Source organism: Mastomys coucha, unplaced genomic scaffold (genome assembly GCF_008632895.1).
Source record: "Mastomys coucha isolate ucsf_1 unplaced genomic scaffold, UCSF_Mcou_1 pScaffold5, whole genome shotgun sequence".
NCBI lineage: Eukaryota > Metazoa > Chordata > Mammalia > Rodentia > Muridae > Mastomys > Mastomys coucha.
The window spans coordinates 14,573,577-14,599,751 of NW_022196911.1; the positions used below are offsets into that span (position 1 = coordinate 14,573,577).

The 26,175-nt window shown below is 45.3% G+C and overlaps 1 protein-coding gene across 2 annotated transcripts in view; it reads left to right on the forward strand.

Annotated features, from left to right (window-relative positions):
- The window catches only part of Smoc2 (SPARC related modular calcium binding 2), a 127,504-nt gene that overhangs the window by 72,617 nt on the left and 28,712 nt on the right, over positions 1-26,175 (forward strand). For both annotated transcript variants that reach the window (XM_031354799.1, XM_031354798.1), the window contains exon 8: positions 20,139-20,325. In XM_031354799.1, coding sequence (XP_031210659.1) covers positions 20,139-20,325 — 187 coding nt within the window. The remainder of the gene's footprint in view (positions 1-20,138; positions 20,326-26,175) is intronic.

A 26,175-nucleotide genomic window follows, 5' to 3' on the forward strand; every position in this document is an offset into this window, starting at 1 on the left:
TTTACTTATAATCATCTTTGGCAGATACAGAGATGCTTATTTAACAAAATATTTAAAGGATGAAGTGTTGATTGGTGGTAGAGTACTTTTCTCCTTGGGTTTTACCCTGGGTTGACAAACAACAGCTATGAAAGCTGTAATTTATGAGTTATTACTCTGTATTTTAAGTTTGGACTTAGTGTATTATGATCCTTGCTTGCTCCTTTACAGTAAATGACAAACTGGAAATGCACTGTTTTCCTTTAACATGGAAACAATATGCATAAATTGACATTTCTGCCAGGACTTGATGCTAAACTAATACTACATGACTTTTACGATAAAGCCTGGAGGGCACCATGGTAAATCTCATGAGGCAGGTTAACTGCAAACCAAACAGGCTCCAGGGTATTCAGTAACAGCAGGAGCCATTGCTGCAATAAAACACCAGGCTTCCAAGTCTATGAAAATTACATGAAGTAGCTCCATAAGCAATATTTATTTTCTAAATGAGCAGAGTCTTGCCAGCCTATGTTCTATGGGCCCTCATGGTATCATTGACATGATGTTGTTAAGCAAGCAAAAACAAATAAATAAATTGAGAGGGGGAGGGATGGAGAGAGGGAGAGAAAGGGGGGACATGACCAAGGTCATGTATATTTTGATTCCTGGACTTTATCTTCTTGATTCACCTAGTACATCAATAAACATTAAATTAATGAGTACATTCTAAATTTGCTTTATTCATAGATATATACTAATTGATTGCAAAGTGTTTTGGATAGAAGGTTCTGTAAGAGTCTTTTAATTGTGTGTTTATGAACCCATGTGTTCATTAAGCATATGTGAATCTAGTCTGCCTCCTTTGCTGATGTATATAGTGCTTTCCAAACCTGTACCTGACCCTTTAAAAACCAGTGTAGAATACTAAAGAAGAGGCTTAGTTTTTCTCTCTTGCATTGTCTTTTATTAGTATCAGAAAGTAAATGTTATTCATGAATCATGAAAATCCATTTGTATAAGGTTTGTCATAGTTTGAATGAGAATGGTCCTCATAAGCTCGTATGCTTGAATGCTTTTCCCCAGTTGGTGGAACTGTTTGGAAAGTGTTAGGGGGATGTGGCCTTGTTGGAAAAAGTATGTCATTGGGAGCCGGCTTTGACGTTTCAAGAGCCCACACTATTCCAGTTGTCTCTTTCCGTGTTTCTTGGATGTTGTCTCAACATGTAAGTTCTCAGCAACTGCTCAGGCACCATGCTTGCCTACCTGTTGCCGTGCTGCCAACCATGATCGTCATGGGCTCTACTTTCCCTCTGAAACTGTAAGCAACTCCCCATTGAAATACTTTCTTCTATAAGTTGCCTTGGTCAAAGTTTCTCTTCACAGCAGTAGAAAGTAACTAAGATAGGGATTTATGACCCATCCTAAAGAAGAAGGATGCTCCAGAGTACAAGCCTGAGTCTTGATAGTTTAATACACAGAGAGGACCTGTCTGTGGGGAAGATCAGAACAGGAGCATTCATCTGCATCTCTACAGCCATGTGCAATCTATCCAGATGATACACCCTAGAACAAAAGAACCATAGAGATGAGATGTTAGGCCAGCTGCCTATCTCAGGGAAGAGAGACCTTTCAGTGGGTGAGTGACGTGAAGGCTTTTATTTTATTTAGACCATGTTCACCTGCTGCACCTCCCTCCACAAAGCAAGCATCAACCTTTACCAAACAAGCGAGAGCCAGGCTGCTGTGTACTCGTTACTTTCAGAGGTCACAATCTTTCCCAGATGACCAAGAACTGGATCCTTACTCCAACAAGACTCAAAACTTCTCTCAACATCCATAGATGAGTGAATAGCTGGGTGGGGTGGGGTGGAGGGCTGTTTGCTATGGAGTAGGGACTAGGGTCTTTTAATTTAACTTAATTTAATACAGAGATGTCCCTGTAAACTCTTTTGTGGAAGGACAAGACCCTGGGGAGGAGGGCTAGGAGGGGATGGCAGGAAAGTCCTGATGATCAGAATCAAGTTCAAGTGTGGACCAAGCTCACTGTTCTGCCCTCTCTTCTTCCTGTGCCTGAGCTGTATCTGGGAGGAATCACAAGGATGCTCTGTCAGGTGAGGAGTCCTCAGTTATCTCCGGGGAGCCTCTGAAGGGCTCCTGTATACAGCAGGCACTGGCTTTCCGAGAACTCATGCTCTCTGGCTTTTTGCAAGGTCTTTTCTGGAGACTTCTGTGGACAGGAACAGGGCAAACTGCCAGTGTTTCTAACATGGGATGGACACCAGGTAGTGTTCGCTTAGCATTGATCCACTGTGTCCTCTCCTTCTGATCTCATCTCATACAGTTCTTTCTTTGGTCTGTTTTAGCCAGTGTGGGTCAGAGCTGCCATCACATCCAGCCAGGACAGTAGGTAAATGAGTGATTACTACTTTAAGACAGAAAAGGTCATGTAGGTAGTAGCCATCCAAAGCCTGAAAGAAACTTACTGGACCAGTATTCTTCATCCTACCTACATCAGAGCTTCCAGAGTTGGGGTTGCCTATCTATAAGAGCCTATGCAGTGAGCTTTGGGATGACACAAGGACCGACGCCTCTAATGCCTCTTCATCTGAGTAGTCATGATGTAATCTGCCCATTCTCCTTGGGATGTGACAGAGTAGGGTCAGTAGTCGAAAACAGAATCATTTCAAAATAGGGCCAGACTGCAGTAGGACTGACAGAGACCTCACAAGATGTCTTTACTGATCAGATCCTGCAGGGAAGCAGGGGAGAAACACTCCTCTCATAGACGATAGTTTGAGGAAGGGAGTCTGAGTTCACCTCTGGAGAGAGACAAAGTCATTGGTGTTTATCCTGGTCACTCCTGTGGAGCATTCTATCTAGAGTCCAAAGCCTCAAGATAATGAACAATGGTTTTTGTGTCTGTGCAGCAGCTATGGTACCCAACATCTAGATGAATACCAATATAGACTTCTACCTATTTAGTAGATTCTGGTTTGAGCCTATGGACTCCACAAGTGGGCCTTTTCACTCAGGACTGGAGGAGGCGAAGGCCCCGCTGTGGACTCCACACCAGGTGGGGCCGCAGTGGCTACCTTTCATGTTCCCTACCCCTATAAGGACACTGAAATATTTCAGAGGTTACTGCCAGACCAAATGGGATCCATGTGGACCTCAGATCAGCCACCCACGTGGCACTTACCAGGGTCAGAATGGAGCCCATGGAGCACACATCTAAAGTTATCCCCTCTGCAAGCCCTGAGAGGAGTGGGAGGGTGTGACTCCCCTCTGTGTCTGAAGGATCTATTGATGCTCCTTAAGGTAAGGCAGGCTCTGTTATGTAGAGTAACACAGGGCTCTACATATTTCCTACCACCTGGAAGCTCTGCAAGGTTACAGCCATACCCTGTAGTAGAGGAGCTATGGAGAGCAGAGAATCCATGGTCACCAGCTACTAGTTGAAGGGTGGATTCTCAGGGCAGTGGTTCCTGGTGGCTGGGTAATCTCAAGTTTTCCCTTTTAGGTCAGGTTGTTGTGGCTTAAGTTCCAGTTGCATGCAGGCAGTCGTGGTGCCTAGGTACTTGCCAGGGAGTGACCCTCCTCACCTATACCCCTGGATGCAGCTCTTTGGTCAGCAGTTGGACTTTCCTCCCACTGGCAGTACAGAGTAGGAGTTGGATGTCTCACTGCCTTGTTTATTTTTAAATGCAGAATGGGGATGTTGAGTATCTGCTTTTTCTCTCTGTCCCTGAGTCTTCCAGCCACTCTAGAGCCCAGTGCTGAGCCTCTGCAGACCTCCAGGGGAGGGTGTTTCCTGCACTCAGTCTTGCCTGTCTCTCTGCAGAATGTTGAACACAGGCTCACCAACCTTTTACTGTCTTTCTGGATTTTGCACAAGGTAGAGAAAACACAGAGGCCTGGGTTGTGTCATCTTTGGACACCTCCTCCCCTTTCCTCTGCCTGTCCCTCCTCAACAGTTAAACACTTCTTTGGCTTATGTCCAGGAGGACACCCTTGATGGTCACCATGTCCCATAGTTTTATGGGACCCCCTCAGTGGAAATATTTTCTGCCTTATTCAGGATTGATAACTTTTGCTTTATTGCATATATTAAAATTAATGCCAAAAGATAATTATCTTTTAATTCTGCTTTAAATCAAGCTAAATTGCACTCCCTGGGGGAAAATAAAATGAGTTACATTTCATTTTGTGACTTCTAGGTTTTTTTCTTTTGTTTTTTGTTTTTTTTTTTTCAAAAGAAAACTTATAAAACCATCAAAATACCATTTAGACTCTTAAGTTGTAAAGGTTTGGTCATTTGAAGAGATCAAAATACACAAATTACATAATTCCCATTAAGTGTAGCTGTAACCATGCATGACTTTTTAAAAAATGTTCATTATCCTGCTTAAAAATGTACACGGTGGAGTTGATTTAATTTTCCTAACTATATGGGGGAGGGGGTATGTTAATTTCAATCATGCTTAACTCTCAGATTTCAATGTTCAATCAAACTGTAAATGATCAGAGTATTCAAAGCTCCAATTTTTTTTTTTAAAGGCAATGAAATCAAGTGAACCCTGGGCTAGGCTGCTTGGAAACACACTAATGTATCTCCAGGTAGAAAGGCACATTTGACTTTATTCTCTGAAGAGAGATGAAATTTAATTCGCCATCGAATCACTGATGCAATAGGGGTTTCCTGTGCAAACAGAGCTCCAGAACAGAAAGGATACGGCATCGGTTGTGCATCAAGCATAGGACTCTTGATTACACATGGTATAATTCCATCCTTAAAAAGCAGCTCCACAAACCTGGAGCTGCTTGTCTCCATGGCAAGCATGTGTTTCAGAATCCTATGTGGATGTTCCACCCAACCTGGAATGTATGTTTCTCCTGCTGTTTTTGGCAGAGGAGATGTGAGGATTTCCCAAGATGGCTGGGTGTGGGAGGATAGGAGGTGGGGTTGCTCAGGCTGACAGAGGACTGGGCTGTGCAGAACTCTTGAGTGTACCTGCCTTAAACATGTATTTCCTGCTAGTGTTTCTCTGCTGCCTGGCTTTGGTCAGAGGTGCGTTCCTGGCTCTGGGAGATACAGAGTCAGGGGTTCTGGATCTGGAAGAAGCCCCTGGAAAAGCCACAGAAAGGTGGCCTGTGTATAAAAACTGAAAGAAGACAGTATTCTCACGGCAGACTGTATTAGTCAGGCCCTATGGTCCTCCTCACAGAACCTAGAAGAATGGCAAGCATCTGATGAGGAAGAGGTGCATTGTGAGGTCTCAAGGTCAGAAAATAGCTGTTTCCAGATGTGCATGGGAGTTCCTGGACTTCAAAGATGGAGGCAGCATGCTCACTCTCCTGAGCAGTGCCAACCTAGCTGAGGCCTTTTTCCTAAGAGTCATCGGGGTTACTGGGACTTATCATCCTCCAGGCCTTGGGCAGCACAGAAACTGAGAGGCTCTGGGCTGAGGCAGCATCTCATCATAGAATCCTGACAGAGAGTGCGGCCTCTTGAATTTGCAGCTGTACATGTGTTTTCTGCAGATGCTGGTAGAGGCTACTAGATCCTCCCCAGCTAACCTGCTTCTTACAGATAGGTCTAGAGAAAGACTTGGCCTCTTAGCATCTATATTGCTAGCTCATTTTAAGGTGTGTGTGTGTGTGTGTGTGTGTGTGTGTGTGTGTGTTGGAAGTTAATGTTAAAATTTACAGACCGCCAAGAACATAAACTCACTATTTCTGGTGTGAAGTCGTGAATACATTAGAATGTTTCTAACACTCACGCTGGGTGTGGAGCATAGTGCTGCTCTCAGGAAGGCTTTGAGAGAGCAGGGCTGATGCACTCTGGGTACAGGTCTGACACAGGTTAAGCATACAGTTCACCCTATTCTGTGAGTTGCCTGTGTGCTTCCTTGACTGTGGAAGCTTGGTGTTATCTTTGGGCTGAATTCATTCACTTGGCTTTTCTTTCATTTCTTCTCAGACCTCCTGCTCCTGCTCAGTGTGGATCCGTGTTGGTCCTTAGGGTCCTCGAGCAGGAGTTGGTGAAGCTACTGCTTGCAGGATTCAGAAGCCTTTGTGTTCCCAAAGGCAGCTGGTCTCAGTTTTATAGAAACTTGTGACACTGAGTTGATCATCGAGAGTAGAATTTGGAATTAATCCGGGCAGACCAGCGGTCGGCTTCCTCCTTCATTGTAACAGATTAAAAGTGGCGTAAGCAGCCATTGTGAGTGGCAGGGATGACAGCACTGCCATTTACTAATGGGCGTGCTGCATGGGATGGCCTTCCACGGACGGAGGGTGCTTCTTGCCATTGGAGTTCTCCTTCACATTGGCGTCGGTTTTGATCTGACAAAAAGCTGCCTGGAAATGAGGCCACCATGATGTTCCCAAAACTTTGTTTAGCTTTTCTGGGGCTTGGGGGTTTAGAAAAAAATTCCTTGAGTACTCTTCAGAAGCAAATTTTAATATTGTTTATTATTTTGCCCTGGCTGCTTGTATGAGATTCTATAGATATCCCAGTCCCTGGACTTAAAGAGCGGGGATTCCTCCTCGACGGCCTGAGCTGAGTCCAGGCAGTGGAACTGGCAGAGTTGGTCTCTTGCAGATTCTCTTTGACTTGCAACAGAGACTCTCTGCCTCCTCACAGGAATGTCCCTGATGAGCATCCCAGGTATTCCTCTTTCTGTTCAATCACTTAATTGGAGAACTTGCTTAATTCCGAATTGAAATGTTCTGTCTCCAAACTCTCATATGAGGGTTCAGCGTATGAACTTCGGGGGACACACATCAGAATCATTACTATTGGGGGTGACTCAAACTTGAGTAGAAGATTGGAGTGGAGATGGGGCTCACCATGGAGCCCTAGTTCTTGCTGTTGCATACGTAGTTCAGGAGTCTAGTTCTGGATTGTCCCCTGAGTAAGAATGAGTTTGGGCTGCAGGTGAGAGGGACTCGAGCCTTGGCTGCTGGGTGAGCTCTCAAAGTTATTTATACAAATTTCCATTTTTATATGGCAAACATTGACTGAAAGCAAGGACTCCCCTGAATTTAGCCATGGTTTCCCAGACACAGGTACTATGTATAAAAGATCGTTGCCCACCAACAATGCTTGTTTGCTCCTTTTATGAAAATGAGCCGAGTATAAAACTGTGCTAATAAACTAAGAAAATGTACACGAGTTTTAGGAAACCACAGAAGCATGTCTGTCTGGCGCTTCAGCCAGGACGCTTCTTTCCAGAGTCCCCATTTCCCCCGGGACATGTTCTCCTCATCCGTGACTGCAGCTGTGCACACTGGTTGAGGCCCAGGCTCCAAGTGCCTCCTGTATGCACTGTGCACGGGAAAGGAAGTCTTTGAGGTTTTAAGGCATGCCCTTGCAGTAGGCACCTTTAATTTCTGCACCTGTGGATTATTGCATCCGCATATTAATGCTTTGTAAATGGAAGCGTTTAGCTAAGCTAGTAAGTACCTTTTATCAACATTTTGTCACACAAAGCAGAGTCAGTCTGTGCAAACTTGGCATGTGTGGCATGCATGTCCAGTTACCTGAAAGAGGAGCACTGCTGAGAAGCATCATGGGAACGTGTACTGGAGGAGGAGCCTCCGGAGTGATGTTCAGACATTCTGCCTGGATCCCCCTCCCTCTTAGTGCTGTATTCCTGCCCAGACCTTCTGCACTCCTCTTGAAAACAAAGTTCTCCAAACCTCCCAGATAAAAGACATTTTTCTCTTTTGCTTGAAAACTTAGACATCTTGATTTTGTTTTGTTATGTCAAAATCAAGAAAAAAAATGCTATTTCATTTTAGAAGACAATTAAAAAATACAGTACAGCATATGCAATGCTTGCTTGCTTGGAAATCGCTTTACTAGTTTAGGTTTTTTCCTAAGTTAAATATTTTTAAGCTACACCTTTGGATAATTACTGACATACTTTATGATATCCAAGGCTACCCCTATAATTTTTGCAGAAGCAACTTGTTCCTGTCAAGTTACACATGAAATGAAATTATGGGTTGAAGCAAAAGTTAGTAAATAAATTACTTAAGATATTTTTCCGTGTTTCTCGTTTTACTGCTTAAAAATCAGTACCTTTTATTTTCCGTTTTTCTTTGTCATCTTTTATAAATCCACACTGACATTCTACAGACACCCCATGCAGTACTGAAAGCCTGTGGGGTTTCTAGAATACCTTGTCACAATTTCAACTACTTTTAGATGTGACTGAATCAAAATTCATACTTTGGGGAAAGAGAGAGGAACATCTCATCCCCCGCCATACACAGACACACACAGATACACACATACACACAAACACACACACACAAACAAACAGACAAACAGAAACACACAAATACGCACAAACACATACAAACAGACAGACAGAAACACACACACACACACACACTCACACACACACACACACACACACACACACACACACCAAAGTGTCAGGAGGCCAGTGGTACCAGTGGTACTTATGGCCAGACACGAGTGTCAAGGCAGGGCTGAACAGGACTTCTCTTTAGGCGTGGACTAATTTATTTTTACGTCGTATATACTTCATTTTGTAGGCAGCTTTAGCTTTCTAGCCACATTGTCCGGAGAACAGAACCATTGGCCTCCCCACTGTCTGTCTTCCACGTCCCCAGAACTAACATGGACCTTGACATGTTGTGCAGTTACACTGGGAGTGCTGCTAGGTGCTGCTCTCGGGTACCCACGATTCGTTTGAACATCTCTCTGGAAGTGTATAACGATGGTCCATGGTGGCTCATCATGGCTTCACCTATCCATACCTTGTGGCCACCAGGCACCTATGGTCTGTCTGCTGTCCTCACCATGTTGACAGGCCTCTTGTATTTGTAGATGTGCAGTAAAGTTTGTCAGTATTATTTTTTTTCATGACAACTCACTTTTTAGCATGTACTGTTCTGTTGTAGGGATATTCAGCGTTTTATCTGCTCACCTCTGACTTTTGCCTTGGTTTTTTTCCCAATCTGGGGCAATTATGATTTAATCCGCTTATAGATGTTCATATTCAAGTCTGTATAGATTTTTATTCACATGACCTGGCTACATGTGTCGGTCCAGGATTATAGTGGATGTCTGTTTGGCTTTGTTTCCTCCTGTAGTTGCGACATTCTGAAATCCCACTTACCACAGTGACTGCAGTGGTTTGAATGAGAACAGCGCCCCTAGACTCATTATGTTTGAATACTTGGCACCTACTTGGTGGAACTGTTTGGGAAGAATTAGGAGATGTGTGGTTGCTGGAAGAGGTGTGTCACGGGAGAATGGCGTGGGCAAGTCTCACGTCACCCCCACTGTTCTGTCTCCTGCTTGTGCATCATGATGTGAGCCCTTGGGTGATACCTCTGTGCCTTTACCCTGACGTTGTAGACTCAACCTCTACAACCATAAGCCCAGTTAAACTCCATCTTTTATAAGTTGCTTTGGTCATAGTGTTTTACCACATTATCCATGATAGATAGATCTGATCATGGTAATTCTTGGTGTTTTTTGTTGCTGTTTTTTTTTTTTTTTTTTACAAATATGGAAGACTTTGGAACTTTGGGCTAGAGTGGCAGAGCCATCTAAGCCCTTTGACAGAGACATAGAGATATAGGATTTGGAGTTTGCCCTGCTGGGTTTCTGTCTTGCTTTAGTCCAATATTGACTCACCATGCCCTGATTTCTCCTTTTAGGCATGGTAATGTATATTCCATGCTGTGTATGTTTGGAAGGATGCGATCTGCCTTTTGTGTATGTTACAATTAAGAGATTGCCTTAAGTCTCAGAAGAGACTTTGGATTTTAGGCTTTTTATCAGTGTAGAAACTGTGGAAGACTATGGGGAGTTTTGAAGCTGGTCTAAAACCTTACATTATGATATGGCCCTGAGCCTCTTTGGACCAGGGGTACAGTGTGGTGGTCTGGGTGACAATGCTACCCTCTGTGGCCTCTCGTGGCTTGCATAAACTCTAACCCTCTGGAACTTTAAGTCCAGTTAAAGTCTTTCTTCTATAAATTACCATGATCCTGGCAATAGAAGGGGTAGCTAAGACAGGCTGTTAGTCCCATGGTCCATGACTCACCAGTGTGCGGTGCTGTCAGCCTCCGGGGTTCAGTTGTTTTCATGCGGGTGTGACTGTACATCCTAGTCATTTTAACCATGACCCCCTGACAGCTCTGGAACCCAAGAAAATTCTCCAGGTTCACTTCAAATCTGGGTGTGTTCTTTGGTGAGGTGTCTGTTCTAATTGTCTGTTTTAATGAGTTATTTGCTTTCTTACTATGTTTAAGTGATCTTCCTAAGTCAAGGATGTGTATTGTAAATATTTTCTCCCTGCGTGTGACTTCTTTCATTGGCTTTATAGCATCTTCCTATGAACAGATATTTTGGGCATATTGAAGTTCAGCTTCTCAGTTAGTTCCATTGGTATGGCCTGGTTGTGTCTGAATGTCAGCCTGCCCCACCTTGCTTTCCTTTTGTGTCAGTGTTCCTTAAATATACTCCACTCAAGAGCCATGACTACAGGTGTGTACATGTGTGTGTATGTGTATGTATGTGTGTGTGTGTATGTATATTATATGTGTATATTATATATATGTAATAGAGATGAAAACATTTACTAATTTGTTGCATTATTGATCATGTTGAAATTTATTTTAGCACTCTTCTTTGACATGCATATAAATGTATTATTTATTAAAGATAAAACTTGCATACTCATGCCACGGATATGCTCGCTTAGTTTTACATAGAGCCTTGGCTGAACGTTTAATACTGTGGAATGTAGAGCACCTTAATGTTTTTCTGAGGTGATCAATATCTGATTTTACAATTGTTAGTGCTGAGAATATTTCTCATAAACACATGGCACAGAATATCAGAAGTATGCGTTGGGCCATCTCTGACATATAGCAGCCTTGAATCCAAGCTGAGGTGTTTCAGGGAGTGTTTGTTGATGTTGTGTGTTATTCCAGTGTCTTAGGGTTTCTGTTGCTTTGAAGAAACACCATGAACAGAAGCAAGTTGGGGAGGAAAGGGTTCATTTGGGCTTCCATTTCCACATCACACGGTTCATCACCGAAGGAAGTCAGGGCAGGAGCCTGGAGGCAGGAGCTGATGCAGAAGCCATGGAGAGGTGCTGCTTACTGGCTTGCTCCTCATGGCTTGCTCAGCCTGCTTTCTTATAGAACCCTGGACCACCAGCCCAGGTGTGGCACCACCCACAATGGACTGGGCCCGACCTTATTTAAGATTATTTAATTAACCACCACTTAAGAAAATGTCCTACAGGCTTGCATACGGCCTGATGGTTTGAGTTTCTAGTGCTGTGACGAAACACCATGGCTGAAGCAACTTGGGGAGGAAAAGGTTTATTTTAGTTTACCCGTTACTTGCTTTTTGTTATATCACTTAGTTAATTAGCTAATTGTGTATGCTCTCGCTCTCTCTCTCTCTCTCTCTCTCTCTCTCTCTCTCTCTCTCTCTCTCTCTCTGTGTGTGTGTGTGTGTGTGTGTGTGTGTGTGTGCGTGCATAAGGCTCACACATGCCAGGGAATGAGTATGAAGTTCAGGGCACAACGTATCAAAGCGGGTTCTCTCCTTCCACCACATGGTCCATGGGGTTCAGCTCAGTCAGGCTTCACAGCAGATCCCATCACCCACTGAGCCATCTCATTAGTCCTTTGTCTCATTTTTCAAAGCCACTGCTTTAGAGAGATAGAACCTCTGAGAAGGCTGAGCCACTCTGATCTGCTAGCAATCACTGCGGTGGGTGAAACCACTGTCTTCAATGTTGGATGTTCCTGTGAAATAGAAGATGTTCAGAAATTCCCTTCGTAAGTCCTTGGATACAAAACCAAACCACGCTTTTCCTTAACTTCCTTCAGATAGAGCCAATATCCTAATTCCACAGAAATTTCAAATAGCATTTCCTATTCTTAGGTAGTTTGAGGATCTTCTTCCTCCTAAAGGCCCTGGGACAGAAGGCTCAGAGCTGGGGCTGGGCTGACTCACTCGATGAGACTCTTTCCCAGGCAGCTGTGGCAGAACACATAGTGTTGCTGGAGCTAGACCTCTGAGGGGGACTTGACAAGAGAGGGTTGGGCCTGGCAAGCACCACGAAGAGTCCGGCTTTACGAGGCCGAAGGGAAGATGGACAAAGTTTCTCAGACTCTCAGAAGTGCTTTGCCTCTGCTGTGATATCCCTGAGGTGTGGGAGAGCAATGGGATTTCAGTATAGGGTTCTTTGCTGGACACGGGGAGGTGGGATGGGGTTTCACTGTGGCATTTCCTTCGCAGTCTTCAGAACACACGGGATCAGGGGAAGAGACTGCAGTTCAGTGGCTTCTCACAATCAGGGCATGTATGACCGTCCTAGAAAATCTGTCTCTGTTTGGTTTGACATGATGCTTCTTTTCCTCTGTCAAGGTCCAGAATCAGTGCTTTGGGCTAGAGTCTATTTGCTGAGCAATGCCAGCTCTATTTTTGTTTAGAGACACAAAATAGATACAGGTATTTTATCCAACCATTTATCTATTTATTTATCCATTTATTTAGGAAGTATAGTTTTTGGTGTGAGTCAATCACCTTGCCTAGTTTGTTTTCGAGGGGTGCTTTTGGAAAGGGAGGTGTTGGCAGTTTGGCTCTGTCCAGGATTGTACACCCAGACCAGTTTCCTACTTACACGCATCTCCTGCAGGGTTCCAGGAGCCTGGGCCTCCTCACTGATGGAAGACAGGGTTCTAACCCACACCGCCTTCTGTCCTGAGGATTACTAAGAGCACACCGTACGCTTAGCTTAGTACCTCCCTGCCATGTGATCGCAATGACCTTGTCTTTTAACATTATGTATTATGTGAATCCCCCAGGGTTATACTTTATTGCCAGTCGTAACCACACCCCCAGCACCAGCAAAGCCAACCACTCTGAGCCCATTTTTGGTCTTTTTTTTTGATGATTATTCAACTAAGTTTGCGCTGTCTGATCCGAGTTTTCTGGGCACCTCTTCCACCCTGCTCACTCTCCTATGTCATGGCTAGCAAATCCCGGTTCTGAATTCTTCGTTTCCCCCTGACATCTTTGATCATTTCATATAGGTTTTGTATAATTGGAAAGAGAACCACAAGAGATTCCATGACTGATGAGGACAGCGTGTATAAGAATTAAGCACTGTAATCATTCTAAGGGAAAGGAGGAAACCCACATGAAGAAGCCTCTGGCACACGAACACACTGCTGATTTCAGCGTGATCTCAGAGCTCCTCAGAAACTCAAATTATGGGGCCTCACCTCCCTGAGACCTGTGGGTCAGAAACCTGGGCAGGAAGTGGGTAGCCTCAGAACAACTCTGATGTTCTATGGGCTTCCTGCTGGCGCCTTTCTTTGAGGTCACTGGGTGTTGTCAGGGCCACCATGGCACAAGTGATGAGTTGGCGAATACTCACAGTTAGTAATAGTCACGAGGTTGGAAACCAAGTCTGTATGAGAGTGGATGATAGATCCAGGGGTTTCGTGTGTACATAGGCTGCAGCCCAACCTGACCTCACCTGTGACCTGTCTCCCTGTGGCCTTGCCATGGACCTTCCTATATATCCCTATTCCCACCCCTACTGCCCTCCTCGCACACCCAGCCTGTGTCTCTTGTCAACTCCTGCCCAGATCAAACCCCTCACCTGTGATGTGTGCTGGCAGTCAGGAATTGCATACAACCAAGAAGGAGGAGATGCTTCCAGATGCAAATCCTGGAGGTGAGAGTCCAGAAAATGTCTTAGGAAGACATGAAGAAGCCGGGAAGACTTGGGTCCTAACATCTGACACATATGGTGGGTAGCTGCACACTCAGCCGTATTCCCGTGTAGCCGGCATGGGCTGCTACCACCAGAGTGGCAGTTTATTTCTCTATATCTGCTAATGCAGGGTTTCTATTGAAGGCTGAGAGTATGTGCAAGTGGGATTCTTATGTTTCCAACCCTTCACTGGGTGTACTTGCCAATGTAATGACAGAGGCCCAGGAACCAGGTACCTGCACAGGTGGTGCTGAGCCTGTGTAGGCCACATATTGCAAACATGCATAGGCTGTCGATGGCTGTGCAAAGGCCAGTGTGTTGTCCAAAGTTACCCAGTAAGAAAGAGTATCCAGATCCATGAGTATCTGCAGAACCCATGCAAATGGTAAGGAGAGATCAAGCTTGTGATTTACTCCTCAAATAAGTGAGCAGGCATTCCATGAAACCAAGTCAAGGTCCAAGGAGGTGCCTGCAGTGCACTTCAGGATGGAGTGTCGGCTCAGGCAAAATGTAAGGCACTTCTAGCCTTCAAGCCTCTGGTTGTGACAGCCCCCAGGACTTTGGCACGGGTCAGCGGTGCCAAATAAACCAGTCCACACACATCAGAGCATCGAGCAAGTTGCAAGTACAGGTGTGCACACGTGTGTGTGTGTGTGCTTGTGTGTGTTTGTGTGAGCGTGTGGGGGTGCGGGGGGATCAGGGTAGCAGTGGTAGAAGGACTTAGGGGGCCACTATGATGTTCAGTATGGACGCCCAGGAGTTCAGAATTCTAGGCTCCCAGACTGTGGGACCAAGTCCAGAGGAAACAAAGTTATATCTAAGTTAGAGCTTCTCATGGTGTGACTTTCTGTGGCTTTTATCCAAGTTCCCTGGACACAGAACTGAACAGGAGTGACCCTCTGGTGCTCTCCTTTTCACTTCTTGAGGCAAACCTTCTCTCTTATAAAACCAGTGTCATCATACCTATAGGGAAGTGTGCAAGCAGAGAGTCGAACCCGGAGACGATGGTAGCCCAGGCCTCGTTGGTGCCCGACAGTTCATGAGGAGAGCCCATTGCTCAGTGGAGTATGATGAAGGGGAACAGCATGTCCTCTTGGAGGAACACAAAGCAGGAGTGGGTGAATATGTGGATTGTGTGCTGGGCAGGCAGCTTTATCCTTTATGGCTACTCTGGGCCGTCAGATGTGAGGTGCTGCCCACCGTGAGAAACGACAAAACAGAAGAAACTAGCTGCTAACTTAGTAACAGCCTTGGTTTAATTGCAACTGTACAAGTGTTTATAGGGAGATGGGATAGCGTTGTGGGATACCCTGGTAAACACACAAACCTCTGGAAAGCCTGAACCTCCTGGGCCTTACTGCCCACAGTGGCCCCTGCTCCATAACCCTGGAGAACCTCCCCACAACGATGTCTGCTGCTTTGAGCCTACCCAGGGCTCTTCATGTCTTCAGTCTTTCTTATAAGTGGACATAAGAGAGTGTTCTTTCAATTCTGAGGTGTCCTTTTAAAAATTAGCACAATGGTTTTGAGGTTCGGTCTTGATTTGGTCTTCCCTCTCTGTGATATATACATAAACTTTATGTCATGCGTGCAACGTACTTTATCTATGCATTTTTCAACTCATAGACAGGCAGTTTTTAAAAGCAGGTTGGGACTGTGGAGGAGATCCCACGTCCATCTCTTCATTGGCCGTTTCATGAATGTGTGCTTTAATGTCTCTTGGATAAGGGTCCAGGGTGGGACAGTGGTCTGAGCGTTCGGTCAGCTGTGAGGAGGCCCTGAGAGGCTCCAGGCCCTGCACTTCCCACCAGCATTTGGCGTCCTTGTGTTTAATTTGGACCACGCACACCTGTGACATCTCAGTGTGGTTATGGTCACCAATTCATGATGACCTCTCCTTCAGTGTTTACTGTTCTGTCCGTGGCTTGGATTCTGAAGGCTCAGTGAGTTTCAGACTGGAATATTTGCGGTTTTATTGATGAGAGGAGCTTGGGGTCTTTGACAGACGTGTGTTAGGAACATTTCTTCATTTGCGGTTGCCTTTTACTTTTTAATTGCATCTTCTGATGATTGTTTTAAATTTTAATGATGTCTAATTTGCCCAGTTTTTCTTCTGTGGTTAGTCTGTCCCAAAGACATAGTGGGGCACTCCTAATGTCGGCTTTTAGTCAGTACACTGCAGGTTTGATAGGCATGCCTCATGCTGTGCCGTGTGGCTCTATTTTCTTTAATTGGCAGTCCCGTCATTTTTTGGGAAATGTTACACTTCCCTATGAGTAACTCTGGTCCCTTGTCAGTACCAGTGCTGGCGGAAGGCCTTCTTCTTCACTCCTCTACTTAGCTGTCACATCCCACTGTCTGGATTAGTGGTCTAATACCTCCTTCTCAAACATGGCCCGATTAGCCCTGGAACCTTGGAGCTACGCTTCAGGTGTGATTTAAGTCTTTGGAATTCCCATATTCATTTTGGAGTCCACATGTTAGTTTCCATCGAAGTCTGGATTTTAATAAGTAATATGTTACATCCACTAATTAATTTAGAGAACCTGACTATGTAATGTTATACATGTTAATATTTATAACTTCTTGTTACCCACCTACATTCTGTACCTCCCCATGGAATCAGTTTAATTTTGTTTTTAGTAATGGTATTTTTAAACATCTTATACCTCCATTATGAATTTATTTTTTAAGTGTTTTAGTTTTGACGTTATTACAAATGACATTTAATTTTCTTTATTTTTACAATCATTTATCCACAGTTTATAAAATATAAATCTATTTGTACATTCATGGACAGTTTTTTCCTTTATGGATGTTTTAGGATATTTCATATATACAATACTGTCATGTGTGTTTAAAGACATTTTTATTTCTTTCATTTATTACTTTTTCTTTTTGACTCTGTTGCCTTGCCTGGGACTTCTCCTAGAATTCCTAAATAAAGGAAGAGTGTTTCCACCTGATAGCAGCTGTGGACATTTAAAGAATATGTCCTTCTTCTCAGACAAATCTTTTCATATTTCTTGTTTTCTATGAGGTTTGCCATTTAAGTAATGAAGTTATTCACCTTCATAAATACAAGTCACCTCACCCTTGTCAGAAGACTGACTGCCCTAGAACAGCTGCAGGGGCCCACCCTGACGACCTCTCATGGGGTTCTTAAGTGTTAGCTGGGATGCGCTAACCAGCCTCTCCAGTTTTGGGAGACAGTAAATCCTCTTTCCTAAGACACACGTGTGGTTCCACTGGCAGCTCCTTCCATGAGGTGCTGAGGGAAGTCTGCTGTGTCTTGGTCTGCTCCAGCTGAGGTAACAAAGCGTCCTGGAAGAAGCCCGTTAGAAATAGCCCAAGGCTCTTTTCTACAAGTGTGGAAAGTCCAGAAATCCAACTTCAAAGGTACAGGCACATTTGGCTTCCGGAGAAAGCACCTTCCTGAAGCATCTTCACATGTTAGAAGAGGCAGAGGAGTCTCCTCGGACCAGCTCTGGGTTCTACCCTATGACTAGTCACGCCAAAGATCCCATTCTATCACCTGAGAGGTGAAGGTTTGGAGACATATGTGGTTTGAAGACTTATACATGCACACATATGTGTACACTCACACATACATAAGCACACATGCACAGGCATATAGACAAAAACACACACAGGCACACAACACAGGCACACAGGCACATACACAAACACAGACACATGCTCACACAGGTGCACATGAATATGCACATGAATAGATACACAGACACACACACACACACACACACACACACACACACACACACACACACACCCCTACCCTTTACATTAGGAGTAGAAAGTCTCACGGCCACGTAAATCCAAACTTGGATTCCACTTCTTCCTCCATGCTTTTCTCATCCTTCTACTTTTGTGCCGAGTTAAATTTTTGGGAGAATTGAGTTAAGTAATAAAATGCGAATCAGCCTTTTCCCTTTGAAAACCAGCTATACTCGATTTCTTCTTCATACTCAGCTTAGAAATAAATAAAAAGATAGAAACAGATAGAAGCAGACCCTCCAGGACTAACTAGCTGTACATTAAGGTAAACATGGTGAATGTTACATTTAGCATTGTGGTGACTCTACAGTGAACTTTCTGTGTCCCAGGAATTCCAGAGTGGTCTGTGCGGATCTCTGCAGTGGGTGGGGCCTGGGAGGAGCTAGGGAGGGGTCATGACTACAGTATGATTTTTCTTACTGCTTTGCTTTCTATTCATGAAGGCCTTACTCACTTACTAAAACACATTCTGCTTTCACTGTGGCTTATCCTACAATGGAATGTGATTCCATCTTTCCAGTAGCCTTGAATTCCCAAATGCAAGCAGATTGTCAGGACTGGGCCAGTCATCTTCCCTACCCTGACATTCCGACAAACAGGATTTCATCTGCCAACGCAGAGTGGCTTTGATGTTTTACAATGTGTACAACAAATTTTATATTTTTCCTTTAATTTGATCAGTTTCATTTTGCTTATGAGGAACTTTCAAATACGACATAAACTTCTAGTAGGGACATTTCAAAAGTTTTCCATTTCTGTTCCTGTAGATACAGTATGTCCTTGGAATGGAGCACCAAACATATTTTGTGGCCAGATAATCACACTGTACATTCTGTGACCTAATGAGATTTTGAAAAGGTGCCAAGCAAGCCTTAGGTAATGTGAGGAGGGCTGCGCTGAGGACCTGCCTTGTGCAGCTTAGTTGCTGCTCCCACAGTCCGTTCCGTTTACTCTTGGACTGATGGGCCAAACAGTTCCACAGAGAAGTGTCAACTGGCTTCACAGAGTTGCCCGGACCCTTGCATTGCTTGGCTTCCCTGAATGGCTACCACAGCTATAACGATCTTGGGAGAAAGGCCAGTGACTGTTGCTTTATGTTTCATGCCAGTCTTCTGGTGATAGTTGGGTAAAAAACGTTGTCAGATATCCGGCGATCTGAGGTGTATTTCATTTGTGTATCTGCATATGTTTGTTGCTCATGGAGTATATACAGAAAATGCAGATCATATTACAGTCAAGGCCCAGTTTCTTAATTTCTCTTTTGCTTTTAATTTCTGAAAGTTGAACAATCCCCACATGCTGAGTGTATCCTCCATGATGTTGTTCAGGACCGATGTTTACTTTCGCTTTCTTCCTCCCCAGGCAGTAGTCCTTCTGAATAGCAACATAGGGGAAGTATCAACAAACTGCATTGGTTATAGTTAATCACACACAAGGCTGTGGCTTTTAGAAATATAGAAACGGCATTTGATGGTGTAGTCAGTTCACAGATCACAGAAACACACGTAGTATTGTCCTCAGGATCACCAGGCAAGCTGACATCAATGTGACTTTCTAACTATTATTTATTGTGTCTAGAGATGTTAATGTGCATGTACCGAATGCCAAGTGTTCTTTCAGCACTGGAGCCAGGAGGAAAGTGACAGCAGACATTTATGAAACAGGCATCCAGTTTGCATCTGCAGTCTCCTGGTCTTTAGAGCATCACCTGGGTCATCCGTGCTGCTGCGGCTAGGGCAGCACTGAGCGAGGCACAAATCCTTTCCTGTCAGCTTCCCCCCTCATATTTTCCTCTGACAGCACAGTGCTCATGAGCCCCTTGTGACTGTAGGCAGTGCCTTCAGAGGAAGCCTAGACTCCATCAGTGCTTCTTACATGCCAAGCTGTAGAGGTTTTTCTCTTGGGTTTGGTTTACTTGGCTTGACTGGAGCCTTTCCCTGCTGTCTTCTGTCTGAGTGAGACTATATATGACCAGTCTAGGGTTGTTGGTATAGATGTAGATGTAGATGTAGATGTAGATATAGATGTAGATATAGATACTACATATATACATATATATATGTACATATATATGTATATATAACTCTGTGTGTATGTGTGTGTGCGCGCGCGCATGTGCGCATGCACGCAGATGCGCAACCGCATACCAGCACCAGTTTATCTGTCTTTTGACAGATGTCCCTTGGATATAAAGTAGTGATGGTTAGACACAAAGAAGAAGCCTAGTTTCTAACCTGAGAAGACACGAACTCTGCATTGTACTGCATAATCCATGTAGGAAAGCCCATGTTTCTCATTAACAAGTGTTTCTCAGGGACCATGGGCTAAGGGGCACATAGTATGAACACATGGAAAGAATAACATATTCTTGTCCTGTCACATAAAACATCCCAGTCTTACAACAGGGGGCTGAGGAGGTAGGAGGGGATCACTTGTCTGTTCTTAGGCCTGGTTCCCACTGTAGTGCTGGGATAGCACACAGCATCATTTAACTGTGACTGGGCACTGGACTCCAAGGCTGGCTCCATGTGTCTGCTCACTCCTTGTTTCTTCCTACCCCTGCAGCATCCTCCTGTGATCAGGAGCATCAGTCAGCTCTCGAGGAAGCCAAGCAGCCCAAGAATGACAACGTGGTGATCCCCGAGTGTGCACATGGTGGCCTCTACAAGCCAGTGCAATGCCATCCATCCACCGGATACTGCTGGTGTGTGCTAGTGGACACTGGGCGGCCCATTCCCGGGACCTCCACAAGGTAAACTGCATCCCCTTGGGAGCTGGAGGAGAGATGGTTGGGTTATGGAGCCAGCAAAGTGGAACCTGTCCCCAAGATTCTTTCTACTATGGACTCAGCTCTTGTTAAACTCAATGTCAGTCTGAGTGTGACTGTCACACAGGAAGTCTGTCCTCTGTTTTCTGTGCTCCTGCTGCTTAAGAAGAGTTGTTCTGGCCATGGGAGGGAAAGCTTATTGTTAGCAGTCATGGGCCATCAAGTGTGAAGCAGAGAAGGGGTCAACTCTAGGAAATAACATTTGGATACCACCTTGCTGCTGGCCTTGGCCAGAGAGGTTAAATATTTAAGAAGCCAAGGAGGCCAGATTCCTCAAATAGCTTTCTATAGAATGTAAATACTTGTATCTAGAAATTATCACTTAAAGAGAAGAATGTGTGAGGGATGGAGAGATGGCTTATCGGTTAAGAGCACTGGCTGCCCTTCCAGAGAGGGGACATAGGCTCAATTCCCAGCACCCACATGACAGCTTACAACTGTCTGTAACTCCAGTTCCAGGGTATCTGACATCCTCATACAGACAAAACATCAATGTATATTTAAAAGAGGGAGGGAAAAAGGGAGGGAGGAAAGGGGGAAACAGAGAGAGAGAAAAAGAGAAAGAGAGAGAATAAGAGAATGTGTAAGGCAAGATTGATCAATATTACTCATGGTTTGCTTATGTTTTCTGTCAGTTTGAACATACAGTTATGTTCTCCCTGAATACCAGCGGGAGCTAGTACATATGTTTTATATTGGGGATGGGGGAGGTGGTGTTCCTGCATAGGTGCATGTGCTTGGTGGACACCTGTCAGTAGCCATTTAACGAAACCTTATGACTTTGATCTTTCCCCCAGACATATAAATATGCAAATATCTTTTCTTTCAGAGTTGCTAGCTCCACTCTCTGATTTCATCCCAGGTGCATGGATGAGCATTGAAATGTTCCCTAATTATTTCCCCAATTATTCAAGTGTTAAAACTGGCACTCAGTGGGAGGCCCTGGTCAGCATAAATCTCAAGGGCAGAAGAAAAGTGCAAATGCTCAGATGGCAATGGCTTCATCAAGACCAAGTCCAACCCATACCAGCCATTTTCTAGTCCCTGACTGAAGCTATCATCCTTGGGGTTCCTGGTTTGGATATTGTAACAATGCTATGACATCAAAGCTGATTGTAGTAGTCAACATCCCTGTCCTCGACATTGGAGGATACTGTATTCCCACTTACCCAAAAAGTTGAGATGAAGCTGGGCCATGGGGAAGCAGCCTTAGGTTTGCAGGCAAGCACAAGCTGTATGGCTCAGCTAGAACCTCTACCATTCCTGGGTTTTGCTATGGTAATCCATTGTCCTGTGTGTAGGTAGACAGGGTGTACTTTTTTTTTTTCTGAGTAGCCTTCCTTGGGGGTGATCTTCCTATATACTTGAGCCTCCTGCCAGCTGCCGGCTTGGCTCCATGCATACTTCTGTCACAGAGGAGAAGCAGCCCTGGCAGATGTGTTCTGAGTTGGCTAACGAACATCTTTATACAGTCAAACCCAGCACTCCTCCAGATGGCTCTGAAACGGTGAAGTCAGCATTCAGAATTCTATTCCCGGAGAACCAGAGAACAGTTTAGATTGCAGCTGAGGAGAAAGCCAGGCGCTCTCTTTCCTCTGTGAAGACGTTCCCCTGGTCTCAGGCCAAACAAGACAGCCTCAGGCTCCTGTTTCCATGTTTGCCTGATGGAAAACTACCCTCCCCAAGGTTCAGAAAAGGGCTCCACCTGAACTAAACTGAGAAGGCTGCTCAGATGGCTGTCGTCCTCTGTATCACACTTCCTTCCATCCACTAAACCAAAGCCAGAAGACGGTTTAGATCCTTTGCGAATGAAGTTATAGACAGCCGTGATCTGTGTGGATGCTGGGAATTGAACCCACATCCTCTGGAGGAGCAGTGGATGCTCTTAGCTGCTGAACCATCTCTCTAGCCCCAAGGCAGTTTCTCTTTTTAACAGTAAGAATGCCCTTCCCTGGGGATTGAAGGACATGCTCGGTTGCAGTCTCATCCCCATCCCTAGGCTGATACCAGCCAAGCCAGAGACGGGAGCCATTTCCTTCATTAAGTACTAGGGCAGAGCCAGGTTTCAGTCTAACAAGCTGTGCTTTCTTGGGAAAAGAGATAATGTCACCTGTAACATCTGACAGTCCTATAACATGTGACACCAAGGTGGAGGGAGAGCTGTTCAGAGGTGTGGGGGTGCAAATGATATCCCAGCTGGTCCCTGCCTGACCAGCCTTTCTAGGCAGGGGAAAGATGAACCTGTGAGGCAGAGGTGGCATGAGGGATGCAGGCTATTCAGCTGGAGCAGTGGAAGCAGTGCAGAGAGCAGAGCTTTCAGACATAGGTCTATGGTCACATCTCCCACAACAGTCCTGATGGACAGGGCTGGCTCGTGTTGTGCACTTGCTCAGTGGTGGTGAGAACACGTCCTGGCTTCCCTTCCTTCCATTTCCTGTCAGTAAACACTGGAATGATTTGAATGGCCTCGGTGTTCCAGGCATAGTGTCATAGGACAGGGACTCGGTGAATGAAGAGGATGAACACTGGGACTTCCTGAGGGAAGGAGGTGGTGGTGGTGACAGAATGGGTCCATGGCTCAGGCTGCATGAGGAAATGTTTTGGATGATGATTAATCTGGAGGGCATTGTGAAAGAATAAGGACTTGGGGCACAAAGTAACAGAGTAGTTGGGTGTGGCCTCTGAGATGGTAACATTGTAGTGAAACAGCAGGAATCCCTTGGGGAGCAAGGTGGGAGGGCCACACAGTGATGATGCCCAGTGCACTTTGGGCAGAAGACATTGTATCATCTGGCAGTTTTCGCTCAACACTGAGTAAGACAAGTGTGGTTCAAGCCACCAGGGAAGCTTTGGCTTGCACTTGTCCTAGGTAGAGCTCAGGGCTTGCTTTCGTACTTCCCCAGAAGGACTCCTTGACTTTGGAAGCAGAAAGCTGAAAGTGTCAAACCCTTTGCCATTTATAAGCCATGTATGTCTCTGTCTTCGTGTACCACATAGGAATAAGGTGCTTCTGTTGTGAGCTTGAGTCAAAAATCACACACCCTGTGCTGTCTATCCATGAGAAGCTGACCTTCCCTCCGGATCAGACAGGAAGTCTGGATGGTAGATCTTGCAGGTTCTCCTCTGGGTCAAGATTGACATTCTGACCATATTTTGTATGATCTTGCACAGAGTTGGGGCACACCTGTAGGGCCCTGCTGCCAGGCCTGTTGGCCCTGAAGCTGGAGGAGTGGCAGATTTCTACCTGGCTGTTGTCCAGTAGTGGCAAGGGCTCAGAGAAGGCTATTGGATTCCTCATGTCGGCTGACTGCCAGCTGCTCCATTAGTGCCGGAACAAACTTCCCTTTCACCTTTGTGAGGGCTAGCTCAGGCTTTGTCCACCTGCCTGTTGCTGCAGTCTGGCCCCATTTGCCTCTAGACAGCCTCTGCTCTGACACCAGCGCTCTGCACAGTGGCCGTGTGCATGTGGCCGTGTGGGCGTGAAATTGCACTTCTCCATGGCGGCAAGCATGGTATCTGATGGGCAGCCACAGCCAGGCAACTTTTTTCTTTTCTCCTTTTGTGAAGTAAGCGCTGTTGAGAGAACAAAGGCTTTTATAGCCAAATTCATTTTGGTAAACCCAGAAGTTCCGCTCCAGGTTACCGTTTCTGCACCGGCAAGCCTTTCTCCACGCTCTCTCAAATGTGCAGAACACAGTTACTTAAATGTTCTCTTCAAATTTCAGCACCACTGAAGACTCAAGACAGCTCAGCCCCAAGCTAGAGCAAAGATCAAATGAGTTGGAACGGGCCTGCGGATGGCCTGGCTCTCAGACCATGTGGACCACACGAACACTGGAAATAAAGTTCAGCTCTCTGTCACTGTAGGACATCCATGACTCACATATCATGGGACTGCTGGTTTAGGGTTCTACATCATCCGTTAGAAGCAGAGACACATACTTCTTTGTAGGTTGCAGGTCATTGTGGCATAGATGGCAGTTCTACCTTATCCCTAACCCTCAGGCAACGCCTGGAAACTGGAATGAAGCTCTGCTACCCAGGGAATTTATTTTCTCTAATGTTAACATCACTCAGGATAGTGGTTAATGACTCCTGAGGCAGCTGAGTTACTGTTGTCTTCAGATGAGTTTTGACTCTTGTCTGATGATGTGGTCTTGGGCAGCAGAAGCCAACTGAGTAGGGGGTCCCTCCACCACACTGCCACTGTCCTGTGTCTGTAGATGTTCCATGCTGTCTGGCGCTGAGTCTCTGTTCTCAAAGAATATAGGATAGTGGCTTTGGGGAAGGATGTGGTAGTTTGTGAGGGTGCATCTGGGACTCTTAATTTTGGAAGCAGTGTTTTAGAAAGATGTGAAGTTTGTGGAATGAAGGCGTTGATTTCTCTGGTTCAAAGCTGTGTCACAAGTCATTTATCATCATCATATCATATCATCATCATTAGATTATAGCATTTCATAGCACATCATATTGTCTTTGGTTTTGTGAGGTAAGTTCCCGTTCAACCAAGGCTAGCCTCAAACCCACTCTATAGCCAAAGGCAACTTGAACCCTCTTTTTAAAAATGTGCATGTGTGTGTGTGTGTGTGTGTGTATGTGTGTGTGTGTGTGTGTGAGAGAGAGAGAGAGAGAGAGAGAGAGAGAGAGAGAGAGAGAGAGAGAGAGAGAGAGGAGAGAAAGAGAGAGAGAGAGAGCACGCGAGAGCGAGTGCACATGCATCTGGGTACATACATGTCACATCATGCATGTGGAGCTCAGAAGACAGCTTTCTGGAGTCAGTCTTCTCCTCCCACAATGGATTTTAGGGATTGAATGTGAGTTGTTGGATTTCTGTGGCAAGAGATTTTATGCTTAACCATGACATCCTTGCCTAGACTTCCTGTCCTGTCTCTACTTCCTGAGTTCTGGGACTACAGGCATACCACCATGGCCAGTTTCAGAAGAGTTTAAGGAATGCCTCATGATGAGAAATTTCATTTTCTCTCATTTTCTATAGTAGGAAAACAAATCAGTGCCAAAAAACATGAAGTTGGATAGATGTACCCTTATAGCCCTTCCTGTAAGTGGAAAGGGAAGTAGCCAGGGAGAAAGGAGGAGGGTCCTGTAGAATTATGCCATTTCCTGACTGAAAATTTGTAGCCCTTGGACCTAGAACATTCCATCCATACATAGTCCTATCATCCCCAACCTGGCTTTCTCCTTTCTTAGCCAGTGCTCCCTCAGTCTACACAGTGCTCCGTGATGGAGCATCTCCTGCCCATCTCCTACTGCGTATGCAGCACCCAAGTCCATAAGAAGGCATCTCCAAGGTGGGATCAATGAATGAGACTTGGACAAAAGGGGTTAAAACTGTGGGTATCAAACTCAGTCAGGGTTGAAGTCTGGCATCTGCTGGTAGCTAGAAAGGAAGGATGGACCATGGGTCACCCCTGCCATTAGATTGTACAAGTCAGCAAGATAGGTTGTTATAGATACCCATGGGAGGACAAGACCCTACCTCACTGGGATGGGCTCTCCTGTCCTCCACACCTTGTTCTTGCTGAGGCAACCTGTTCTTCGAGCTCACAATGAGAGGGCAAGTGTGCAGAGGGAGGAAGTCAGTGGTCTCTGGTACAGGACCCCACTTCTCCTCGGCACTCACACAGGCCTGGGGCTCGTGCAGTGTCAAGTTGCTGCTGGGCAGCATCAGAGGTCCATCTTGGCTTGGACCAGAAACGTTCAGGCAGCAAATACCTCCAGGCAGGAGTCTGGGGCAGGTCTTCTAAGGCATGCTAC